Source organism: Neohortaea acidophila, assembly GCF_010093505.1.
Source record: "Neohortaea acidophila strain CBS 113389 unplaced genomic scaffold BDY17scaffold_1, whole genome shotgun sequence".
Classification (NCBI taxonomy): domain Eukaryota; kingdom Fungi; phylum Ascomycota; class Dothideomycetes; order Mycosphaerellales; family Teratosphaeriaceae; genus Neohortaea; species Neohortaea acidophila.
The window spans coordinates 2,126,425-2,144,256 of NW_022985510.1; the positions used below are offsets into that span (position 1 = coordinate 2,126,425).

The window sequence follows — 17,832 nt, forward strand, 5'->3', positions numbered from 1 at the left end:
CGCTATCGGGCATCCCTTGACGAGCGCTGGTGGTGCCGGCTCGCACACGTCGAAATTGGGGACGCCGGTGGATGGGCAGCGTCGAGCATCATCCGCCTGGAGATTGGTAAAGCCGCGGCTGCCCGCATCGGGCGGCGCGCGCCAAAGGCGGAGGGCGACGAGGGGGAGAGAGGTGCCAGTGCCGGTGTTTGGGCGCACGAGAGCTGCTGGCCTCCACCTTTGCCCTTGCCCGCGGTGGAGCCGAAGGCGCCGGACTGTCCTTCCACGCCTTCGATCCGAGCTAGAACATCCTTCCCGCCCCCTCCGGGCGCGCTAACCCGCGTGGAGCAAGTGGAAACGAGTCACGCACGTGCAGGCGCGCGAGAATTTACATAACGCTTCCCTGCTGCCTGCTAATCACGACATCATTCTCCTTTCGCTCTCCCCATCTCTTGCCTCCCTTCCTTGCTTGTTCGAGCCCGGCGATGGCAAAGATCAGCGGCATCCCAACGACATCAAGTCGTCCAGGTCAAAGTAGCGCCTCATCTGTCCCTGCTTCTCTCCGCGCGCGTCGAGTTGACCCCTCTGCCCAACCCCGCCTCGGATCCTTCATCTCGGAAGCCCGATGCTCCGATGTGCAATATTGCACAACCCCGCCGATCCTCTACGTGATGAGCAAGTGCTCCCCACCGTAGATAACAAGATGCCCTCGGCCCAGCCGACTGATAAGCGTCTGCCCGACACGCAGCGGCTACGATGGCGGTATCATCGTCCACGTGGCCGCATCGCAGGACACCTCCTCGAAATTGTTCAGCACACTAAATCCCATCGCGCTCAGGCCGTCAAAGTTGCCATCGCCGTCCATCTGCCCCTTGCGTCAGCGATACTTCCATACTCTCCTGCCGATCGGTTGGACTGAGCAATCCCACTTACATAGTCCAAGATGCACACGCTGCAGCCCTGCTGCTTGATCTGCCGCATCCCCAGCAAGATCAGCCCTTGCAAAAGAGTAGAAAACTCGCCCGCCGATGGGCTGATGACCGGCGAGGAGATGCCGCCCGCCAGCTCGCCAATGTCCTTCATTGCTGGCACAAACTCGGCGAACTGAGATTGCATGTTGTACATCACCACCGTCCCCAATATCGCCCCGTCCTCCGGCCGCTTGGCTCGGATGATGCCACACGCAGCCCGGTCGGACAGCGCCATCTTGTATACTGCGGCCAGTCCCTGTCGATTGTTCGTCTTGATGTGATCCAACACCGGCCCCGCGTGGTCCCAGCCATACACCAAGTCAAACTCCACCCCGGCACTCTGCAGGCTCTTGGCCATGCCGTGCGGCGGAGACCAGCTGGAAAGGTTCCGAGCCACCATGCTGCATACCGAGCGCGAAAGCGCGGTATTCCACCCGAGATTGGCGAACCAGGAGCGCAGACGCTTGCGTTCCGAACCATGCCCCGTGGGTAGCCCAAGGTATATACTGGGCAGTCGCGAGCCGAGTTGGAAGCGTTTGATGCCCTCCCGTTGCAGGAGTGTGCGGATCGCGCGGTTGTGAAGGGAGTGCCCGATGGACAGTTTCCGGCGGCCGGGGTCCACGAAGATGGCGCCGATGACTCCAGTCCCGGTCGCTACAAAAAAGTAAGTCGAGCAGAAGCCGTATAGCGCTTGCGTACTGCTGTTTCGCACAACAAAATGTGCTTCCAGCACCTCGGAGTTGTGAAGGAGAAACGAGCTGGATGTTGCGCCGGACAGTTCCGAGTGCACACCTGGCGCGTTGCCTTCCACCGTCACCTTGAGCAGGTTGTCGAGGGCATTCGAGTCCCTCTCTTCATTAAAGGCCTCCACCAGCCAATGCTGTTTGGAGTGCGACAGCTTCTGGCTCTGACTGATGGTGCCCGGAAGAGAACCGGCAGGCGAGAATTCGCCGTAGAGCACCTTCACCAGCGAGATCAGGGCGGTCTCGGTGAAATCGTACGTGCACACATACGTGCCAATCGATTTGTCCATGGCAAAGTCATAAGGAGAGCTGACGGCGACCACCACGAGCGGCTTCTCTCGCTTCTCGCCGCCAGAGGAGTACTGCATGTTACATATCATCGCCACATGCTTGGTAAATCCGTGTTGGTAGAGATTACGATTCGCATCGGCCGTGACGATGATGATGGCGCCTGCCCGATTGATCAGGTTCTCATGCTGCGGCCGTACTCCGTTCGCGGTATATGAAGTGTGCAGCACCCGGCCGCTGCGCTGACGAGCAAGTGATCGGCCAAGCTCTCGGAACACGCGCTCTCCGCTCATCACAGACTCGCTGCGCTCCCATATTAGAGGCTCGGGGGAGTCGTTGGAAGACAGCTCGTGCAGGGCTCGAGTCGCCGCAGAGGCCGCAGGAGGCTTGACTAGCGGGGTCAAAAGCAGCAGCTCGTCCTCCGGTTCCATAATGTTGGTCAACGGAAGTAGGTGACCTTGGTCCCGAACGACCGTGATGGATGAGTTGTATGCTTTCGTGGAGAGTGTGGTATGAGATGGCTGCAGTTTCGATAACAAATCGGGCCCTGGAGGATTCAGAGCCTTCTCCCAAGACGTGCACTTTGCCTTCATCTTCAGCACGCGTTTCAACGATGTCTGGATTCGTTCTTTGGTCATCATCGCGTTCTCCAGGCCCAGCTTGAATCCGGCGATGGCTTCCTGTTGGTGTTGGAAGGACCGGCAGAGTAGGACAATATCACATCCCGCGTTGATGGCCATGACCGTGCCTCCACCGACGCCAATATTATGACTGAGAGCCTCCATCTCCAAGCAGTCGGATATGGTGACTCCATCGAATTTTAGGTCGTGACGCAGCAAGTCGTTGACGACCTGTTCGGACAAGCATGCGTGCATCACGTTGAGGCCGGCAGAAGACATGGCGCATCCACCCACCATCATCGCATCCAGACCTTCCTTGATGGCGTTTCGAAAAGGTACAAGCGCATTGAGACTCAACGACTCTAGGCTCTCCGTGATTGTCGGGACGTCTAAAGCGGATCCCAAAAACTCCAGGCTTCCGTAAGAGGGAAAATGCTTGCCCATCGTGGCGAGTCCGGCGTCTTTGTAGCCCTTCATCATCGCGATGCCGTATGCCGATACTTCCTGGGGATCATCTCCAGTAGTTCGTACGCCCAGGGGCTGATTCCTGGCGTTGGTGAGGACGTCGAGACACGGGCCCATCATCAAGTTGATGCCACATGCCCCAATCTCTTCGGCAGTGGCTTTGGCGACCTCATAGGCCAACGTCTTGGATCCAGTCGCAGCGATGCCCATCGCTGATGGGTACTGTCGGATGTAGATCTCGTCAAAAAGACTATTGACCCCGCCATTCTCCTGGTCGATGCCGATGGAGAGTGGTACCGGGTGGCCGGCATCGTAAGCAATTTGTTGCAGTTCTCGACAAATCTGTGTCGCTTGTTCCGCAGCTACCAGAGTGTCAGAGAGAGTGCTGTCTGATGCCAAGGTTAATAAGGGGGCGTGGCGTACAGGTTAGGTTTTTGGCAGTCAGCAGGATGGAACCGATATGGTTCTCTTCAATCAACTGTCGGATCTGAGGAGTCACGGTGTTGCCTTCAAAGCCCATCTAGAAAAGCATAAGTATAAGCACTCTCCTCAATCGGCACATGTAGCTTGCCATAAAGAGCTGTCCCAGAGTCCTGTGCGGGCATGAGAGGGTCAGTTCATTCGCTGTCGGGAAGGCGCACGCGACACTACGAACCGATCGACGTCGTCCCAGATGGGAGCGAGGGCTCCATCGTCGCCTTGCATGATGCCGATGCGCGGCGGATTGACTGCAGCGGACACCGGAGCTCCACGTGCCAGGCACGTGGGCGATGTTACGGCGGAGGAGGTGTGTCGCCGGGCGAGGTTGCGGGTCTGGTTGGGTCAGCTTGGCGCCTCCGAGGGCCGTCGCATGGCCGAGTGACTTGGCCGAGCCGCATGCGACTTATGCGACGCTGGTGCTGCACGTGTAGGGAGGATCTTCGGAGGAGCAAGGCTACGAAGGACGTTGCGTCGGGCTAGGTCCGCGGTGAGGATGAGGTGCAAGTCCCGAGCGGACCGGCGTTGCAGCGAGATCGCCCGGCGCCTGCCGAGGCGTGCTACCTTGCGACCAACGAGCAGCAACGCCAGAAGCTCGATGCTACGCTTCGCTGACACGCAGTGTATGAACGCTGTTCTTGCGTCGTGTCTTGGCCGCACCCGCTCAGATAGGTAGCTGCGTCATGTAGTGTTTGGTATAGAAGTTTCCGATATTTTCACACGCCTACGAACTGCAATTTCAACATCATCTTACCTGACCACGACTCGAGACGTTCTTCCTCAGCATTCGCCTACTACAGATCAGCACTCAGCGTTGCTCGCTCCGGCGAGTCTTCACCCAACGATGCCTATGGCAGTCTCTCCCGAGCGGCCCCGGAGTGGCATAACCAAACTGACGGGGGGGCGGGTAGTGAGAGGCAGCGAACTAGTCGAGGAAGATGTCTGGATCAGCTCCGTGACCGGCAAGATCCTCAACAGCCAAGAGGTCTTCTATGAGCATCACGTCGTTGCGGACGACATTGTCGACCTCCAGGGCAAGATCTTGTGCCCTGGCTTCATCGATGTGCAGTTCAACGGGGGATTTGGTTTCGACTTTTCCACCATCCCTCAAGACATGGCTACGTACCGGAAAGGCGTGGGTCGACTAAATCGCCAGCTGGTACGGACAGGAGTCACCTCCTATCTCCCCACCATTCCCAGTCAACTGCCGGAAGTCTACCACAACGCCCTTCCGTTCCTCGGACCGTCTGGCAAGGAGCGCAACCCTTGGGAAGGATCCGAGTCTCTGGGTGCGCATTGCGAGGGTCCTTTCATATCGCCGACCAAGAACGGCATTCACAGCTTGGCGGTGCTCCAAGCGGCGGGGAACGGGTTCCAGGACTTTGAGGCATGCTATGGAGCGGAGAATCTACGAGCATCGGATACCTCTCCCCCGGCCGTCAGCATGATCACTGCGGCGCCAGAAGTCGCCGGGGTGTTTGAAGCCATCAAGGAAACGACGAGACGCGGAATCAAGTTTAGCATCGGCCACACCGAGTCGACGTTCGAAGAAGCGACAGACGCCATCCACGCCGGCGCAACGATGATCACCCACCTGTTCAACGCCATGCGTCCGCTGCATCACCGCAACCCCGGTGTTTTCGGGACGCTGGGAGAGGCGGAGGCCAAGGAGCGACCGTACTTTGGCATCATCTCCGACGGCATCCACCTGCATCCGACGACGGTGAAGATTGCGTGGAACGCGCATCCCGACGGTTTCATCCTGGTGACGGACGCGATGAAGACGGTAGGCCTTCCGGACGGCGTGTACGACTGGACGAATGGAGATCGGTTCGTGAAAAAGGGGCCGCTCCTGACACGAGAAGGGACGGGGACAATCGCAGGCAGCTCAGCAACGCTCATCGAATGCGCGAGCAATTTCTGGACCTGGTCCCATGCGACGATACCAGAGGTTCTGCGGTCGGTGACATCGACTCCTGCGGAAATGCTGGGGATTGCAGAGCGCAAGGGAACCTTGAACCCCAATGCGGACGCCGATCTGCTGGTGCTGGATGCGCAGGAACTGGCGAATGGCAGACGGAACTTCACGGTGCATCAGGTGTACAAGTTTGGCAGTCTTGTTTATGATGGGTCGGAGGGGGTGAAGGCGGATGTCTAGTCGGCGTGCATGACACTTTTTTGATTTGCTTACAGCGAAGGCGTTTGGTGGGGCTGACAGACACTAGATTGCAACGCGGTCATTGTGCAGCGGGGTAAATTCAGCATACAGGACCATGGTGTAGTCAACCTTCTCGTGTACATATGGTGTAGAGCATGACTTGATGTACTTGGTAGAAGATGACCGACCATTGGACAGCTTCCGTGGTCGGAGATGCATCGTCGGGTCCCCAACCTTGTCAATACGAACGGAGGAACCGTGCGCGACGCGCGCTGACACACGATCAGCCGAGGGCCCGCCGTTTCTGGAAAGGGGGAGCGGGCCCAAGGCAGATGTGAGACTAGCTTGCCTGCCCATCCTCACCAACTCCAATGCCGTCCCCTCGCCCTCTTTTCCTCGCACTGTCGGTTGACGGGAATGACTGCATGCCAAAACACCATACATATGCAGTATGAGAGCATTGGCATCCGCTTCCGTTACTGGTCTCCGTAACCAGGCCGGAAGTAGTCGAGCGCCGTGCATGCAAGCAATTGCTCATATTCTCTTTTAGCCTCTGGTAACCCTGTGCGATGACGCCCCAGCGGTTCGAGACGGGCGGCGCCGACCCAAAGAACTGCGCTGCCTGTTACCCAAAATACATCCAATGCAGTAAGGTTGTTACCTGACCTGATCTGTCTGTGCGCGCGACGGGTTGCATCCCTACCTTGCCTGCCTTGCCTTCCATTTCTCAGTCGTCAGTCACACACTCGCCGCGTCTCGTGCTGTCTATCGTTGCACCATCACTACCACCACCACCACCATGTCGCACGCTTGGATAGGCGCAGGGCTGTTGGCCGCGTTCCTGGCGAAAGCTCATGCGCAGCCGCCTTTCTCCAATCCCTTCGCACCCCCCTCCACTGCCACCACCGGAGCGCCATTCACCGGGATCGCCAACACGCCCACCAGCACCAGCACCACACCTACACCCACACCCACTCCCACATCCACGCCTACCACTCTCCAAACCACAACTAACCCCCTACTCGCATCAACAAGGAGCGTGGCCAAGACAGCGAGCAGCAAGTCTCGAGTCACGCCGTCATCATCGTCCTCAACCACAGCAACATCGTCAGTCCTTCCGCAAAACACAAGCCCAGCCGGTCAATCAGCCACCTCCACCTCGACCAGCGCAGCCTCTTCCTCCACCCTGGGCTCGGCCGCGCAAAATGGTGTCAACCCGGTCGCGTCGCATTCCGGCATGTCGAGCTCCGCAAAGATTGGCATTGGTGTTGGAGTCGGTGTAGGACTCGCCCTGCTCGCCCTTCTGGCACTCCTCGCCTTCCTCTTCATGCAGCGACGGAAGAAGAGACGGGACCGCGAGTCGCATGCATCGGCAGAAAAGCTGCGGCATGCCAGCGATCGCCCGGCCATGGCCTCGGGCGTGCCAGCCTTGGCCGGCGCCGCCGCCCTCGGTCGCTCGACCTCCAACGCCTCGAGTCAATACGAGCCGCGAACACCCTCCCGCCACTCATCCATCATTGCACATGAAGCCGCGACACCCGCCGACGCTACCGCGGAGCCAAAATCTCTCCGGTCACCGCCTCGACAGCCGCCGCAATTGATCCTTCCCACCCACGAACCCGCTTTCGACGACTCGTTCGCGGCGCCGGGCTACCTTGGCACCCAGAGCGCGCTCGATGGCAGATCAGGGGAGGTGTCGCCGGTGTCGGGAGTTTCGCCAGTTGACAGCCGGCCGCCGTCTCCGCTGAGTGAGAGGGATCTATAAGATGTACTTTATGTGTCTACGTAATGATATATCAACGCCTATTAGAAGCCAAAGGCTGCTCTCGATGCTGCGGGAATACCGAAGACTCACGAATCATCTTCATGTCAATTACGTTCCCATCCCCAACCACCCTTTGAACCCGCAACCCCCACTTTCCCACGCGTGGCGGATACTTGACGTATGTCTTCTTCCACCACTCCTCTCGAAGTCCACATACTCAAGGGACTCTTCAAGGCTGGTGCGTGGGATACACTACTCCAACCACAATGGCCGAGATCGTAGGAGGAGTGCTGTACGGATTGAAGAACGTAGCAGAAGGCGCCGCGCTTATAGCCAAAGGCATCTACGATCCCACCTTACCCCTCAAGGCGACCATCAGGCCAATTACCAATGTCTCCGTTCCGCTGGCTCATCACTCCGTCTCCGTAATCAAAGGCAGAGCATATCTCTTTGGGGGAAAGACGACAGGAGAACACGGCGGAACGCAGCTCGCCAACAGCGATGTGCACGTTGTGATTTTGCCGACTACCTGCTATGGCAATGTTGACTACAAAAAGATCCGCGCCACGGCCAACGCTCCGCCGAAAAGGTACGGACATAGCGCCGCCGCGCTCGACGATCAGATCTACGTCTTCGGTGGGAGTGGCGAGGATGGGACGCCGCTGGATGAGGGCGGGCGAGTCTGGGTGTACAGCACCTCTTCGAACGCGTGGCACACTCTCGATCCTCCGGCACACAGTCCTAGGCCTGGCCCCAGGACATCACACGCTTCTGTGGCCAGCGAGCATCCGCGGCCGGCGCAGAAGCGACCGAGAGAGGACATTCTACCGCAACGGCCTCCCGATCCCGAGGAGACGATGCCGGACATCCCAGGGGCAGACACCTACGGCACATTGTTCATACAAGGCGGGCAAGCACGGTCTGGCAACAACCTCATCGACGCGTGGTCGTTCGACCTAGCCACGAGAACATGGAAGGAATTACCAGATATGCCCAGTCCTTCATCGCCCAGTCCTAGCTTGTCACTGGTAGATCGCCGTCTCTACGCATTCTCCGCCGGCCACACGAGTTTCCTGGACCTCGATGTTCCCGAGACAGGGCACGTCGAACTGGAACCTTTGAAGCCATGGCAGACCCTCCCACCCACCTCAAGCTCGCCAGAGAAGGGGGACCCAGGCGAGCGGGCTGGCGCGTTCGTGGCGTCACTGACTACAGGCCAAGGGCGGGATTATCTGCTCCTCGTGGGTGGCAGATCACGCTCGGGAGCGGTGCTGCAAGACATGTGGACGCTACAGCTTCCCTCCGAAGACATGTCGGCCGCGAGCCTCAAAGATGCAGCGCGGGTTGCAATGAAAATGGATACGAGGGAGGCGCAATGGGAAGTAGTCAAGTACTACAACGCTGACGGAGTGATGATCCAGGAAGGGCAGGATGGGAGAGGAGTGGGATTGAGGGAAGGGTTTGCAGCGGCAAAGTGTGTTGATCTAGATGGGCAGAGTGTGTTGCTGTGGGGAGGTATCGGAGCGGATCACATTCCACGTGGAGATGGGATCATGGTAACGATTGAGATGTGACGCCTCTGCCGGAGCTAGTGCTACTTCATGTCTCCACGCCTTTTTCGTCTTCCGCAGTCATAATCCGCGTACACAATCTTCCCCTGATCGTAATGTGCATCCCGCAAGGGCCAAACCGCCGTACCTCTCACTATACGAAAGAGCGCGAGGGTGATTCACTAAAACTTCTCCTCTTGCCTCCACGCAACGCTCTCAGCAGACTCGCTCGACTCGCCGCCGGCAATCTTCTTCTTCGCAATTCTCTCGCGCTCCAAGAATTCGCCCTGTTCGATGCGACTCTTCTTCACGTCGACGAAGAAGACAAGGAACAGGTAGCTGAGCAAGCTCAAGCCAAAGAGGAAGTAGAAGGGGCGGTTGTTGACGAACTTTGCGTTGTAACCGGCGGCGTCGATGATGGCGCTGGAAACGAGCGGGCCAATGAAACTGGAGGTCTTGCCGATGATGGAGAAGAGGCTGAAGAAGAGGAACTCCTTGCCACGGGGTGTCACTTCAGAAATCATCTGCGAGCATTCGTTAGCATTGATGGCGGTAGAAGAGAACAGGCGAAAAGCGAAGGCATACTGTCTGCGAGTAGCTGTACCACGGACACACCGCCAGGCCGTAGAAGATTTGGTAGGCCCAGACTTCCCACTTATTGTGAAAGCCGAATTTGTCGGTCCAGTTTCCAATCATTCCCCAACCATCCAACAAGACAATGCCGATTGCCACAGCGCTGAACATGGTCTTGGTGGAGAGGCCAAAGCGCTTCTGCACGTTCCAGAAAGCAAAGATACCGACGGCCTGGGCGAAGATGCCCGCGATGAAGAGGTAGGTCAGTTCTAGGGAGCTGTAGCTGACAATGGTATTTTGCAGGGTGGCAATCACGGTGACGGTGGTATTGAGCGAGTCGCCGAGCAAGAAGTAGCCAATGAGGTAGGCGAGGGACTGCTTGAGTTGCCAGACCTGGGAAAAGGCGCGCCACAGCTGCCACAAGCCGGCGAGAACGATGTTCATCCCGGGATCTTGGCCCGGCCGGCGCTTCTCGATGATGAACCACGGGATGGCCACGGCTAGCCACACGCCTGTGCAGAAGGCGATCAGCACCGAAAGACTCCAGCTGTTTGACGCTGCATTCCGGTCGGCATGCACGGCAAACAGGATACCGACGGTCACGACGAGGATGAAAATCTCGCCGACACTCTGGGTGTAGAAGGCGACGTTGCTGAGCTCGTTCCTCTTCATGCTGTCGGCGAAATCGTACTCCTCTCGGCTGATGTCGCCATTCTCAAACTGCACGGCCTTGTCGCGCAGCTGGGGGGTGTTGCGCGCCAGCCCCGGGAAGGCAGCGGTCCAGTAGGTCAGACAGAGCTGGTACGCAATCAGGCCGACAATGTACAGTCCGAGGCCAGTCTGCCATTGGTCCTGAGTATGGACCCCCAGCCAGCCAAAGCCAATGCCCCAGGCGACAAGCGAGACGGCGATGAGGATGTTAGGCCTGAAGGTGCCAAAATCGGCGTAAGAGCCGAGGATGAGGAAGATGACAATCTGGATGGCGAAAGAGATGCCGTTGCAGAGCAGGATGATGCTGTTGATGGTGCGGCTGCTACCGGCAAAATACAGGTACTGGTTGTTTTCCCCTCCAACGGCCTGGGCTTGCAGGTCGAGCAGATTCTGCGCCTGCGTGGGCCCGAAGTTGAAGAGGGTCAGGCCATTGTTTCCGATGTAGTAGGCGTAGTAGGACCAGATCTCCCACTTGCTCGTCAGGAATTTCTCCTCAAACTGATCGGGGGCGACGGGCTGCACATCCTCCACAATGGATCCGTCCGCCTGTTTCTCCACTGCTCCTCTGGTTGGGTCTTCTGCATCAGCGGCGACTTGCGCCAATCCGGGATTAGGAGCCGCCATGGCTGTTGAGAGGTCTCCAGAAGTAACGATGCTTGTATGGCATAGAATGAGAGGGGGGGATGGGCGAGGATGGATGGGCGAGGGCAGAGCACGAGGGCGGGAGGAGAGGAGGATGGGCGGGGATGCAGAAGAAATAGAAAGCAAGTAAGAAGCAGGCAGAGGGCAGAAGGCGAAGAAGGCAACTGCTGGCGTGTGGCGCGATGGCGTCTTTTGCGCTTCGATGCTCCAGAACGCGGGAAAGGCAGTCCATTCGATCGGTCGCGCCGACTGCGCAGAGAACGGGCGAATGACAAGGCAAAGAAATGCAGGGAAGGCCCTGACCATGTGCGATTTGGAAACCTTGGTCCGCCGCTCTGCCGGCAAATGCGGGATGCACTGGCGCTGTCCGAGATACCTCACGAGCTAATCCACAACAAGCTTTTGTCGAGCCTGGCCGGAGGTGTGGGTAGGCGACGGATCTGGCGGGTCGGGATGCTTGGATGCCTCGCACGTACGCCTTGTGCCTCTCTTGTCCGGCGATAAGGCGAGGAGCGGCGTTGTCAAAGTAACGTGACCCTTCCCGGCTGTCGTGGATTCAGCAAATGCCGGATACTTGCTGCAATCATCATTGGCCGACAGAGGCCGCTTCCAGACCTTCCACACTCCCGCGCCTGCAGGTTAGAGTTTGGGCGACAATGAGCTAGGCGTGCAAGCGTGAACGTACACCCAAAGCCACGTGCAGTGGAGAGCCGTCAAACCGCAGGATTGCATGATTGCCCGATCGCAGGGAACCTACTACATACAGTGGCGCTGTTATGAAACACTCAGAATACCCGAGGCCACGGGCGGATATGACCAGGAATACATCAAATCACGTGATGATGAGTCACGTGATTGTTGGAGATATCTCAGGTGCATGTATACCCCAGGGCGAGGACGATATGAATACCAACGAGAGAGCCGGCAACGAGCTCAAATTCCCAATGAAAATTCCACATTCACGTCAGCAGCCCGCGCTAAAAGAGTCCTGGTTAGCATTCAAGCTTGTACTGTGCATGACAGCAGACACTCACCCATCTTCACCACCCTGCTGAACTGCACCGCCTTCTCCGCCGCCGTCTGCAGATCTTCGATGCTGAAAATCTTGAGCCCGCTCTCGTTGATCAATTTCTGCGCCTGCTCCATGTTGGTGCCCTGCAGGCGAGCAATGACCGGCGTGCGTAGGTTCATGTGCTCCACCACCTGGATCAAGCCCTTAGCAATCGCATCACAGCGCACAATGCCGCCAAAGATGTTCACGAAGATGGCCGTGACCTTGGGGTCGGAGGTGATGAGGTCAAAGGCCTGCCGGATCGCTTCCGGCGTCGCTCCACCCCCAACGTCCAGGAAATTTGCGGGCTGGCCGCCATTGAGCTTGATGATGTCCATGGTGGCCATTGCCAGCCCCGCTCCATTCACCAGGCACCCAATGTCGCCGTCGAGTTTGATGAAGTTCAGCCCCGACTCCGAGGCCTTGACTTCATCCGCGTCTTCTTGAGAGGTGTCGCGCCATTCGAAAATCTCCTTCTGGCGGAAGTCGGCGTTGTCGTCAAAGTTCAGCTTCGCGTCCATGCAGAGCACTTGGTGGTCATTGGTCTCCGAAAGCGGGTTGATTTCAATCTGCGTGGCATCCTTTTCCATGAAGATCTTGTAGAGCTTTTGGATGGTGTCCCTGGCCTGGTCGATGCATTGCGGGCTGAATCCAAGTTCCTCGGCGATCTTCGTGGCCATGTCATCCGTGACACCCTGGTGGATGTCCACCTTGGTAGTGATGATGGCTTCCGGGCTTTCCTTGGCCACGGTCTCAATGTCCATGCCTCCCTGGCTGGAAGCGACAATGACAGGAGACTGGGTGGTACGATCCATGAGAATGGCGAGGTAGAATTCGCGGCGAGCGAACTTGCGCTCTACAATGTACACGCTGTTGCAGATCCGGCCCTTCTCGCCCGTTTGCTTGGTGATGAGCTTGTGCCCGATCATCTGGTCGGCGAGGATCGACGCTTCGCGAGGCGAGTAGACGATGCGGACACCGCCTTTGAAGCCATTGTCAAAGTGGCCCTTGCCTCTGCCTCCGGCGAGGACTTGTGCTTTGACGACAATGTCTTCCTCCTGCCCCTGCACCTGTGCGGCAACTTCGGCGGCCTCTTTTGCACTATGCGCCACACCGCCTTTCGGCACGCCGATCCCGTATGAGTCCAAGAGCTGTGCGGAGCGGTATTCGTGGACGGAGAGGTTGCGGCATTGCTGCGCGAGGGTTTGGCTGGCGGGCGAACCCTGTCGATCATCGTCAGTACGACCAGCAGTCGGATATGGCGGGCAAGCTTACGCCGGCACGCCTCAGCACAGAGGCAACGTGGTGCCTGCTGCGAGCAAGCGTAAACATGGTGGGCGTGGTGGTGAAGGAATGTAAGGCTTACCGCTGGTCGACGAGGAAGAGGTCGTCGGCCGGGAGAGCTTGGAAGCTGCAGTTGGCGCACGGACGTGCAACAAAGCTCGGACTGCATGTGAAAACCGTCGACCTTCGATCTGGCCGCAACAACTTCATTCCACCCACACATCTTTGAACTCTCCAGCGTGGGAGTCTCGCAAATGGAGCGCGATGTTACGGCTGCAGATGTCACGCTGAACCGTTACAACGTCGCTCTTGCTCGCAGCAAGAAGGTTCTGGAGTCATGGCTCCCCAACGAAAGCGGCACCGTTCCCCCATACGACTCCGAGGGCGAGGAGGACTTCACGGCAGAGCCAGAAGATGCTGGCATCGGGTCAGAGGTCACATTTCACGCCGGTGATCTGCCGGGTAGCACCCGGTTGAGAAAGTCCAACCATCAACTACTCGAACAATTGCTGGGAAAGAAGGCGGCTGAGGCACACCAAAAGAAGACGCAAGACTCCGGCAAAAGCTTCTCGGCCGGGAAACATGTCGCTGCAAAGCCTTTGGTGAGCAGACAGAAGGCATCGCAGGGCGTGTCGAGGCGTGGTGACGATGATGACGAGGAGGGTGGTCGGTCTGCTGCGTTCCAATCGCGAAAGCCCGCACCACCAAAACCCGCCCAGGTCAGCGACTCGCGTGAGCACCATACCACCGAGGCGGAGGACCAGGATGGGATGTCTTATGATGAGGACTCAAAGCAGCGGACAAAGCGTTCGCCAGACAGACCGACGCCTACAAAGAGGAAGAATACATACCTCGACGAGTTACTGGCTCAAAAGGCGAAGAAAAGCAAGAAGAATCGGAGCAGAGAGCAGTCCACAGCATAACATCACGACCTGACGAGACATGATCGCTCAATACCAATATACACTTCTCGGGACGGAGTAATTACTCCCGCACGATCAAGCTTGCCATGCCCATGCCCGTCCCGATGCACATGCTTATCACTCCCAATTCCACGCCCTGTCTCTTCATTTCCGGGAGCAGCGTTGCCAGTTGTCGGGCACCTGTTGCACCAAGCCTAGGCTTTTGTTAGCATGTCGGCTCTTATCACACGGGTAGGAGAGCACATACGGATGTCCGAGGGCGATTGCGCCACCTGTTTACAAAAACGAGTCAGCCACATGCGTGCAAGGAGGTCGTCGGCCGTCAGACATACCCTTGGGATTAACCTTGGCTTCGTCGACACCCAATGTACGAATGCAATACAACGCCTGGCTGGCGAAAGCCTCGTTAATCTCCCAAATGCCTATTTCTTCCGTCTTCACCCCGGTGTAGTCGAGGAGCTTCGGGATGGCGACGGCGGGCCCGATGCCCATTTCGTCTGGTTTGCAGCCTACGACCTGCGTGCCCGCCCACTTACCGATGATGGAATCTGTGAGGCCGAGTTCGGTGGCCGTGCTTCGTCTCATCATGAGCGCGGCGGCTGCCCCGTCTGACACCTGGCTACTGCTTCCCGCTGTTACCACCCCGTTCTCCTTGAAAGCTGGCTTGAGCGTCGCCATCTTCTCCGCGGACACCGTGGGCCTGATACCATCGTCCTTGGACACCGTGACCTCCTCCACCTTCTCGGGGGCTTCGGGGTCGGGGAGCCATCGCGTCGTGGTAGGCACAATCTCTTCGTCAAACAACCCTTCCTTCTGCGCCTTGGCAGCTTTATGATGCGAACGCGCGGCGAACTCATCCTGGTCTGCACGGCTGACGCCATACCTCTCCGCCACATTCTCGGCTGTGAGGCCCATGCTCATGATACAGTCTCTTGCGTCCTTGTCGGGCGACTCCTTCAACGCCGGCCATAACTGCGTGGGGATGGCACGTGAGCCGTAATTTCTCGTCATGCTCTCCATCCCCCCACCAACACCCACGTCGATCTGGCCCATTGCAATCGCATGGGCGATGCCGGTGATGGCGGACAAGCCGCTACTACACGCTCGATTGACGGTCTGAAAGGCGACTGTTTCGGGGTAGCCGACGTGGCAAGCAGCCATGCGTCCAGCCTTACTGCCCCCCAGTTCCGAAAGAACCGTGCCGACGTGAATGTCGTTGATCTTGCGAGGATCTAGTTTGGGATTGGCGGCGAGGGTTGCCTTGAGCACCGAGGCGAGCAGCTCATGGTCGTAGGCATCTTTGAAGCCGCCCTTCTTCGCTCGAGTGACGGGGGTGCGCAGGGCGGAGAGGAAGACGATGTCTTGTGGTTGCTTGGAGAGGATGTTCTTCGCGCCCTTGGGAAGGATGGCGGCCATGATTGGAGAGGGAGGAGAAGAAGGCAAGAGGACCTACGGCTTGCAAGTCATGGTTGTAGTGACAACGATGGTGTTGCACATGGCCACTGCTCTGTTCGAGGGTATGTAGGACTACCTATATAATAGGATGACTGGGTATGAGGCGGCGTATGGATCTGGGGAACTGCCCTGGGGATCAATCGGCTGCGACTTCGGCAGAGCTCGGGCGGGTAATGCCTCAGCCGGATCACGTGATGTGGACGGGAGATGTGCTGGGCTCAACCGGACCCTGCCCGCGCCGCCCATCGCGCGTCATCTGCATGCAGGTACATGCGATTTGCTGCACGGGCGAAAAAAAGAATCGCCCCATGCCCTGCGCTGGTTAAATTGTCCCCAGTCGAATGAGGCAACTACCAACACCCCAGAAAACTTACGATCTTTTCTGCCTCCCAAACACCTCGCCTCTCAAGTTGGCTGCCGTGCATTTCTCCCTTTAAAAAAGGCAATAGTCGCACACTCCTTTGACTCCACCACAAACCCTTACGATTGTCCTCCTTGCACACCGCATACCTCCCCCTACCACAGCTCCCCCAGTAACACTCCCACGCGACATCTGGTGAAACGACAGCACCCACACTCGTACGACACTTCGAACATGGAGCGACCTCAGAACATCGGCATCAAGGCCATCGAGCTTTACATTCCCAATCAAGTGCGTCCGTCCCGTCCATTCCAGACGCGTGGAGCAGTTGCTAACACCCCATCCGCAGTGCGTGGAGCAGGCCGAACTCGAAAAGTTCGACGGGGTCAGCGAGGGCAAGTACACCATCGGCCTCGGGCAGACGAAGATGAGCTTCTGCGATGACCGTGAAGGTATGCTGCCGCCCCACACCGGCCGCCACACCAATGCACTCACTGACGCTCGACTCCAGACATCTACTCCATCGCCCTCACCACCGTCTCCTCCCTCCTGCGAAAGTACAACATCGATCCCACATCCATCGGCAGACTGGAAGTCGGCACGGAGACGCTGCTCGACAAATCCAAGTCGGTCAAGTCGGTGCTCATGCAGCTGTTCGAGCCGTCGGGGAACTGGAACGTGGAAGGAGTGGACACGGTCAATGCGTGCTACGGCGGCACCAACGCCTTCTTCAACGCCGTCAACTGGGTGGAGTCGTCGGCGTGGGACGGGCGTGATGCCGTCGTCGTTGCGGGAGACATTGCCCTCTACAAAAAGGGCAACGCCCGGCCCACCGGTGGCGCTGGCTGCATTGCCATGCTCGTCGGCCCTGACGCCCCGATTGTCGTCGAGCCAGGCTTGCGCGGCTCCTACATGAAGCATGTATACGACTTCTACAAGGCAGACCTGACCAGCGAGTATCCTCTGGTCGACGGGCACTACTCGGTGAAATGCTACAGCGAGGCTGTAGACAAGTGCTATGCGAACTATAACGAGCGTGAGAGCAAGCTCAAGGCCCGAGCGAACGGGCAGGCGAACGGCGTGCACGCGGAGCCCGAGACGCCGCTGGATCGATTCGACTACATGTGCTTCCATGCACCCACGTGCAAGAACGTGCAGAAGAGCTACGCGCGGCTGCTGTTCAACGACTACCTCGCCGACCCCACCAACCCGCTGTTCAAGGAGGTGCCGGCAGAGTTGAAGGACGTGCCATACGAGCAATCAATCACCGACAAGACGATTGAGAAGACGTTCATTGCGCTGTCGAAGAAGCGGTTTGCGGCGCGCGTGCAGCCATCCATCCTGCTGCCGACCATGTGCGGCAACATGTACTGTGCGTCGGTGTACAGCTCGCTCATTTCCATCCTCAGCAACATCTCTTCCGACGAGCTGCAGGGCAAGCGCATTGCCGTCTTCTCCTACGGCTCCGGCCTCGCTTCCTCCATGTTCTCGCTCAAGGTTCGCGGCAGCACGGACGAGGTGCGGACGAAGCTGGACGTGCATACCCGCCTGGAGACGCGGAGGAGCGTGCGGCCGGAGGTGTACGACGAGATGTGCAATCTGAGGGAACGGGCACATTTGAAGAAAGACTATCAACCGGAAGGAGACGTGGAGGCGTTGCGGTCGGGGACGTACTACCTCACCAAGATCGACGACATGTTCCGGAGGGAGTACGCGATCAAGCAATGAGCGCGAACAGGCTGTGCTGTGGGTCGGGGAGCGAGGCATGATGCTCAACATACCCTTCTCCTGGCATTCTCTACCGGCGCGAGTCTGG

At 58.2% G+C, this 17,832-nt stretch overlaps 10 protein-coding genes across 10 annotated transcripts; 5 read left to right on the forward strand and 5 right to left on the reverse strand.

Annotated features, from left to right (window-relative positions):
- Positions 1–375: 375 nt before the first annotated feature.
- On the reverse strand, positions 376–4,138 carry BDY17DRAFT_290043 (glycoside hydrolase superfamily). Its single transcript, XM_033732435.1, has 5 exons — positions 3,722–4,138; positions 3,638–3,659; positions 3,490–3,586; positions 913–3,428; positions 376–844 (listed from the first exon to the last, which is right to left on the reverse strand). The coding sequence occupies exons 1-5, from the start codon at positions 3,769–3,771 to the stop codon at positions 731–733; spliced, it is 2,799 nt and encodes a 932-aa protein (XP_033594542.1). The 5' UTR covers positions 3,772–4,138; the 3' UTR covers positions 376–730.
- Positions 4,139–4,387: 249 nt separating this feature from the next.
- BDY17DRAFT_314763 (N-acetylglucosamine-6-phosphate deacetylase) lies at positions 4,388–5,701 on the forward strand (the record flags this gene model as incomplete). The annotated part of the gene is made up of 1 exon (XM_033735851.1): positions 4,388–5,701. One exon carries the CDS (start codon positions 4,388–4,390, stop codon positions 5,699–5,701), a length of 1,314 nt encoding a protein of 437 aa, XP_033594543.1.
- A 31-nt stretch (positions 5,702–5,732) lies between these two features.
- BDY17DRAFT_21971 (uncharacterized protein) lies at positions 5,733–6,378 on the reverse strand. Its single transcript, XM_033730141.1, has one exon. The coding sequence runs from the start codon at positions 6,221–6,223 to the stop codon at positions 5,765–5,767; it is 459 nt and encodes a 152-aa protein (XP_033594544.1). The 5' UTR covers positions 6,224–6,378; the 3' UTR covers positions 5,733–5,764.
- Positions 6,379–6,500: 122 nt separating this feature from the next.
- BDY17DRAFT_320485 (uncharacterized protein) lies at positions 6,501–7,466 on the forward strand (the record flags this gene model as incomplete). The annotated part of the gene is made up of 1 exon (XM_033736466.1): positions 6,501–7,466. The coding sequence occupies one exon, from the start codon at positions 6,501–6,503 to the stop codon at positions 7,464–7,466; it is 966 nt and encodes a 321-aa protein (XP_033594545.1).
- A 133-nt stretch (positions 7,467–7,599) lies between these two features.
- On the forward strand, positions 7,600–9,296 carry BDY17DRAFT_22303 (uncharacterized protein). The gene has a single exon (XM_033730142.1). It carries the CDS (start codon positions 7,733–7,735, stop codon positions 9,038–9,040), a length of 1,308 nt encoding a protein of 435 aa, XP_033594546.1. The 5' UTR covers positions 7,600–7,732; the 3' UTR covers positions 9,041–9,296.
- On the reverse strand, positions 9,199–10,924 carry BDY17DRAFT_243552 (autophagy-related protein 22-like protein; the record flags this gene model as incomplete). Its single annotated transcript, XM_033730446.1, has 2 exons — positions 9,199–9,540; positions 9,602–10,924. 2 exons carry the CDS (start codon positions 10,922–10,924, stop codon positions 9,199–9,201), a joined length of 1,665 nt encoding a protein of 554 aa, XP_033594547.1.
- Positions 10,925–11,875: 951 nt separating this feature from the next.
- BDY17DRAFT_320488 (putative succinyl-CoA synthetase beta subunit) lies at positions 11,876–13,325 on the reverse strand (the record flags this gene model as incomplete). Its single annotated transcript, XM_033736467.1, has 3 exons — positions 11,876–11,919; positions 11,977–13,216; positions 13,269–13,325. 3 exons carry the CDS (start codon positions 13,323–13,325, stop codon positions 11,876–11,878), a joined length of 1,341 nt encoding a protein of 446 aa, XP_033594548.1.
- Positions 13,326–13,531: 206 nt separating this feature from the next.
- BDY17DRAFT_320489 (uncharacterized protein) lies at positions 13,532–14,200 on the forward strand (the record flags this gene model as incomplete). The annotated part of the gene is made up of 1 exon (XM_033736468.1): positions 13,532–14,200. One exon carries the CDS (start codon positions 13,532–13,534, stop codon positions 14,198–14,200), a length of 669 nt encoding a protein of 222 aa, XP_033594549.1.
- Positions 14,201–14,261: 61 nt separating this feature from the next.
- On the reverse strand, positions 14,262–15,616 carry BDY17DRAFT_244270 (beta ketoadipyl CoA thiolase, TH2; the record flags this gene model as incomplete). Its single annotated transcript, XM_033730514.1, has 3 exons — positions 14,262–14,394; positions 14,448–14,472; positions 14,533–15,616. 3 exons carry the CDS (start codon positions 15,614–15,616, stop codon positions 14,262–14,264), a joined length of 1,242 nt encoding a protein of 413 aa, XP_033594550.1.
- A 634-nt stretch (positions 15,617–16,250) lies between these two features.
- BDY17DRAFT_243923 (erg13, 3-hydroxy-3-methylglutaryl-CoA (HMG-CoA) synthase) lies at positions 16,251–17,744 on the forward strand (the record flags this gene model as incomplete). Its single annotated transcript, XM_033730482.1, has 3 exons — positions 16,251–16,307; positions 16,366–16,468; positions 16,528–17,744. 3 exons carry the CDS (start codon positions 16,251–16,253, stop codon positions 17,742–17,744), a joined length of 1,377 nt encoding a protein of 458 aa, XP_033594551.1.
- Positions 17,745–17,832: the final 88 nt, after the last annotated feature.